Source organism: Ranitomeya variabilis, chromosome 6, assembly GCF_051348905.1.
Source record: "Ranitomeya variabilis isolate aRanVar5 chromosome 6, aRanVar5.hap1, whole genome shotgun sequence".
Lineage (NCBI taxonomy): Eukaryota > Metazoa > Chordata > Amphibia > Anura > Dendrobatidae > Ranitomeya > Ranitomeya variabilis.
The window spans coordinates 87173254-87179522 of NC_135237.1; the positions used below are offsets into that span (position 1 = coordinate 87173254).

Below are 6269 nucleotides of genomic sequence, written 5' to 3' on the forward strand. Positions count from 1 at the left end.
ATGCCCAATCAAAATATAGAAAGTATTAATCCAATTGGTAAATGGAGTGAGGGGAAAAAAAAAATCAAAACCCCGGAATTCATTTTTTTTGGTTGCCGCATCATTGCAATAAAATGCAATAATACGCTATTAAAAAAATTGTATCTACCAAAAAATGGTATCAATAAAAACATCAGCTGGGTATGCAAAAAATAAGCTCTCACCCAGCCCCAGATTCTGTAAAATGTAGACACTAAGGCTGGGGTCACACATGGCGTAAGACAATACGCAACGTATTATACGTCCGTATTACGCGTTGAATACGCCAAAATGTCTCCGTAAGCGACTTCCGTAGTTCCGGCGTTGCTGAGGTGTGGTCGCGTATTTTGCGCATGTGCTTGTGCGTGTGTGATGCGTGTGTGATCCGTATGGCGTATTTATCACGCACCATCACAAAATGGACATTTAACGGTTTTCAGGCCTGCAAATCATTTAAACCATCATTAACCACACTATTTAAGCCCTCTACAACAGGTGGAGCCCTCCCATCTGCCCTATATGTTCTCTAGCATATTTTGGCTGTGTTGCTTGGAGATTACAACCATGTCTGGCCCTGTGTATGTAAGCACAACTCAGCGGGTGTTGCTTCACTGGGTGTTGTCTCGTCGCTTTGGACAGCCATATTCGGTCAATGTGGATCCGCGAAGGAGGAGACGAAGATTGTGGGTCCATCCTCTATTGATCCAACGCCAGAGTAAAGGCCATTTCCAGAGACTATATTCAGCTTTGAGGGCACATCCAGAGAAGTTTTACCAGTATACTCGCATGTCCATCCGGACTTTTGACATGTTGTTGGAGCTCTTACGTCCTGGGCTCACCTTTAAGGACACCTGGATGAGAAAAGCCATCTCTGCTGAGGAGCGTCTGCTCCTAACCTTACGGTATGTATTCCACATTTGAAAATACTGTTTTTTGGGGGTTTTTCTTAACAAATGTGAGGTGTACTACTAGGTTTCATTAACTTCACTTGGACATGAAGCCACAAGCACATATCCAAGAATGTTGTCAAGATTATAGTCTATTTATTTTTTCAACTGCCAATTTGTATACTGTAAATAATGTCATATTCTATGAAATATACACTTGGGCTTCTTCCTTGGATCTTAGTGCTCATGTTTTTTTCTTTTCCCTTTTTGTTGTATTGCAGCTTCCTGGCCACAGGATTGTCCTATGCGGGTCTCCACCTGGAGTTTTTGATTGGGCGGTCGACCATTTCAGGCATTGTTAGGACAACCTGTTCCCAAATCTGGCTGAAACTACATGAAGCTGTGTTGCCTGAGCCAAAACAGGACGATTGGCTTAAAATCGCCACAGGTTTCCAAAATAATTGTGACTTCCATAATTGCATTGGAGCTGTGGATGGGAAACATATCAGGGTGCGTAAGCCGCCGAACTCTGGTTCCCAATTCTACAATTACAAGCAGTTTTTCTCTGTAGTTCTGTTAGCAGTTGCTGACAGTAACTACAGGTTTGTCATTGTAGACATTGGGGCCTATGGGCGAACTGGAGACTCTAGGGTCTTCAATTCGTCCATAATGGGTCGGCGGCTACGTGACAACCAGTTGAATCTCCCACCACCACAACAACTCCCAGGCTCCAATGCTGAAGCAGTGCCTTTTGTTTTTGTTGGAGATGAGGCCTTCCAACTGTCGCGGAACGTCATGAGGCCTTACCCCAGGCGCAACCTTGACCACCGGCGGAGGGTGTTTAATTTGAGACTTGCCAGGGCACGGAGACTGGTTGAGTGCGCCTTTGGGATTCTTGTGGCCAAATGGCGGGTTCTTCACTCTGCCATACAGCTGAGTGAGGCGACAATCAACGAAGTGATAAAAGCCTGTGTCATTCTACATAATTTCACAAGAATACATGATTGTTCATCACCAAGCGTGGAAGATAACCTCATGATCAATGTTCGTAGGCCTACCCCATATGTCCCTCCTCCGCGTCGGCCACTTTCTGGTCTGAAAGTTCGTGATATCTTTACCAATTTTTTTTTGTCTCCTCAAGGTGCTATTCCCTGGCAAGACTATGCCTTTTTGCATGTGTAATTAATTAGCTATATAAAGTATGTGTGAAACAATTTTCCAACTCTGTGTTTAGTTTTTTCTTATTTCACATATGGTTATCAGCATATCATGTGTGTGTGATGGAAGAATGAATACAGCGCAGGCAGACGGTGATTGCTAGTACAAAAACATTTTACTTACTGGGTAACTTTTTCAACTGTGTAGGTTATTCTTTTGTCATAACCTTTTTTGGGTCTCATATTTTTTTTTTTTTTGCCCAAAATTGCCACTCCGAACACAAGCAACCATGCTCTGTAGTGAGAATACAAGCATACAAATTGTATACAAATCATAGAAAAAAAAAAAAAAAAAAAAATTAAAAGAAACATAAAAAACAAAACAAACCTAAAAACAAAAAATTACAAGTCCTGGTAGGTAGGGGCAGGAGAAGCAGCTTGCTCTGGGTCTGCATCAGGTGGCATTTGTAGGCCCAATTGTCCAGAACCCTGTGCAGATGATGTTGTGGCCTGAGGGACATTTGGCCAGCTAGGATGCTGGGAACTTGGAAGAGTAGGGCGTGGATTTTGGACATACCCCTGCTGCTGATAACCATATGGCCGGGAATCATAACCCAACCCAAAATGACCATATTGTCCATACCCAGGTTGGGACCAGCCTCCAGCACTGGGTGTGGACAAGTGGCCATATTGTGATGGTTGAACATATCCCGCCATATGTTGCTGAGGTGGCCATTGTGTGGTTGATGGGGGTTGGGGCTGAGGTGTTGGCTGACGTGGAGGGGGTGGTTCGGATCCTTGTTGAGCTGCCAGGCCTTGTAATCTCAGAGGCCGCAGAACATTTTCAGGTGACATCTGCCACTGTTCAATCATCAGCATGAGATTGTATGGGTTATTTGGGGGGGTGCATGCGTCAACAAGGATCTGAAAACACCCTCTCACACGTAGCCTTAACTCCCTCTCTATGGACCTTAAGTAATTGGCCATGCTCCTGGTAAATCCCTCCTCCCCATCATCGTCTCGAACACGTGCCAAGTAGCTCAGGACCCCAGCATCGACATTTTGGCGGCTTTGTCTCAATTCTCTTCTGCGGCGTGCAAGCTGTGGTCTGACTGCAGCCTGTGGGGATGGAGCCAGGGCAACAGTTGGGCTGCTGCTATTTACAGGGTCATCCTGGCTAGGTGGTGGTGCTGCTGATGAGGCTGCCGCTGAAGAGGCAAACTGTGGGTCCTCTGGGTGTGGGACTGAGACAGATCCAGCTTCATGAAGAGATGAGGAGGATCCAGGAGGGATGGAGCCAGAGGGAGCAGCAGATGGACCAGCCACCTCTTCACCTTCCCCAACTGGGTCAATGACCAGTTCGGAGTCAGACCCTGTCTCCCTGTCAGTGAGGTTAGACTGAGTTCTGGAACCAAAAAAAAAAGTAAGAACACAAATAATACCAAAACCCACACCAAAAATTATTGAGATTGGTACTTACGGCCTGAGGTCCATGCTGGGATTGAGAAAGTTGAGCCGGTCAAAGTATATGTACTTTTTTTTTTTGGGAGGTGCCCCGGCTCCACTTCTCTCCCGCTGCTGCCTCTCCCTCCTGTACTGGTCGCGGATACTCCGCCACCTTGTTGTAACATCACCCACTGAAACAACAAAAAAAACACACATTCTTTAGACCATTAATCAGTGAGCTCCAAAAAGGTGTAAATGACTACACAGATTTATAAGTGTAGCATCCAAATAGGCCTTTGGGGAGAAGAATTCATCTTAAATCGAAACAAAAACCCCAATTAGCAAGCAAAGCCACAAGGACAGAGTCCACTAACCTCTATCACAGAAAGGACAAATAATGGGAAACACTGTTAGTAAGTAAAAGGGACACCTATTGTAAACATTAATGAAATCCGTATATCATGTACCACACCTTGGATCTACTGGTGGGCTTTCTAGTTCCTTCATGACTATTTAGTACATTGCGCAGAAATTCAAAGTAGAAAGGGCCTGATAATTCCAAAGAACATTACATTTCAAACATGGGTGTACTTACTTATCTGTCGCTGTGCCTGACGTGGCTGCTGGTCATAATGTGGGAAGAGGGCCACACACACGCTCCTCCATGCTGCCTCTTTTTGGGCTCTGTTGGCGTAGTTTGGATCTCTTTGGTCCCAAATTACAGGCCTTTCTTGGACCAAAATAATGAGCATGTCCACATTGATAATGTGAGACATGGTGAATCTCACTCCGTGGAGGCGTGCAGCAGACTTCCGGGTTCACTGTCTGGCTTTTTCAGCTAATTAGCATGTCTCACCTGCCTAATTGAGGCCTTTGGACGTTTCAGGACATCTGCCATTAAGTTCCGTATTTCTCGCAAGGCACACGCATGGTCCGTAAGCATTCCGTATTATACGCTCTCCCATAGACTTGCATTGGCGTATTTTTTGCGCGATACGCTGACAAACGCAGCAGGCTGCGATTTTCTGCGCCCGTACAAAGCCGTATATTACGGATCCGTAAGATACGGCTGATAGGACTAGACCCATTGAGAATCATTGTGCCGTATGCAATGCGAGTTTTACGGACGTAGTTTTTTCGCTCTTACGTACGTAAAACACGCATGTGTGACCCCAGCCTAAGGGTTTAGAAAAAATTACGCAATTTTTTTTTTTTTACAAATTTTGGATTTTCATCTTCACCACTGAAATAAAAAAGAACCTATACATATAATAGACAATCATAATGGCAGGTCAGTTTTAGCACTTAGTGAACATGGTAAAAAAAAAATTGTGGAATTGCACTTTTTTTTGCAATTTCACCACACTTCGAATTTTTTGGCAGTTTTCAGTACACTATATGGCAAAATCAATGGTGTTTTTCAAAAGTACAACTCGTCCCACCAAAAAAACAGTCACATGGCCATATTGGCCAAAAGAAAAAAAAAGTTATGGCTCTGGTAAGAAGGGGATCAAGAAACGACAATGCAAAATTGCAAAATTGGAAAATCCCAAGGTGGTGAATGGGTTAAAAGGAACCTGTCATGAGTTTCATGCTGCCCAAACTATGAATTAGTTACTGTCTGCGTTATTAAAGATGTCTATGTAATACTCTGAAATGCTGCAGCGTTTAAGAGAAGACGACATGACTTACTAAGTAATCAGGGGACTTTGTGCCTCTTATGACCAATCTGAGGCAGGGCTTTCATCTACCATACAAAGCAATATATAAAACTAAAACTCCTACCATTATTTAGAGGACCTCTGCATTCACTAAGGAGAATAAGTGGCATCAGGGCATTAATTATGGTGTAAACATTTTTTTTTTTTCAAAAGATCATTTCGTGCAAGTAATAAATGTTTTCCAATCTTAGCAATCAATTGTGAAACGTCTCCTTTAAGTCTGTCCTCTCTTCAACTTTCAACCTCTAATGCTTCTAAAGGAATTATCTCCCACAAAAAAGTCCCTTATGCTTTCCAGCTCTTATACAATAGTATAAAGCAGCGCTGGGAAGCAGAACGTTTTTCTCCGTGATATTGTTTTAAAATTCTATCATTATTGTAACCCCCATACTGAAACTTAAACTTACAACAGGTAATGCAGGACACATTCAAAAAAAGCAGTCAGAGTCCTCAAATCTGAATCTGAAGGCTGTCTGGAAGGTGCATCAAATATCTATGATTAGTTTTAGGCTTTGTTCATAAATCGTGTATTTGTAGGGATATTTCAGAATCTGTACCAAAATGGAACCACAAACCATAGTACAGTACAATAGAAATGCCTAGTTTTTAATGTATTCTCTCCTTCCAGACATGCACTGATCCTCCATAGTTAATGCTATGATACTGCTGGTCTGCTACATCTAACATCTAAGGCTAGGTTCCCATAGCGTTAGGGCATTCCGTTTAACGGATCCGTTAAGCGGATGCGCTAACGATGTGTCCCAAATTGTCTTATTTTTTGCGATCGCACTAACGCATGTGTTAACGCATGGTTGCATTGCGTCGGCATGTGTTAGGCCGGTTTCACACGTCAGTGGCTCCGGTACGTGAGGTGACAGTTTCCTCACGTACCGGAGACACTGACACACGTAGACACATAAAAATCAATGCATCTGTGCAGATGTCATTGATTTTTTGCGGACCGTGTCTCCGTGTGCCAAACACGGAGACATGTCAGTGTTCGTGGGAGTGCACGTATTACACAGACCCATTAAAGTCAA

The 6269-nt window shown here is 43.5% G+C and overlaps 1 protein-coding gene across 1 annotated transcript; it reads right to left on the reverse strand.

Moving 5' to 3' along the window:
- Positions 1-243: 243 nt before the first annotated feature.
- On the reverse strand, positions 244-4676 carry LOC143781850 (uncharacterized). Its single transcript, XM_077268744.1, has 2 exons — positions 3543-4676; positions 244-3467 (listed from the first exon to the last, which is right to left on the reverse strand). Exons 1-2 carry the CDS (start codon positions 3722-3724, stop codon positions 2465-2467), a joined length of 1185 nt encoding a protein of 394 aa, XP_077124859.1. The 5' UTR covers positions 3725-4676; the 3' UTR covers positions 244-2464.
- Between the last annotated feature and the right edge of the window lie 1593 nt (positions 4677-6269).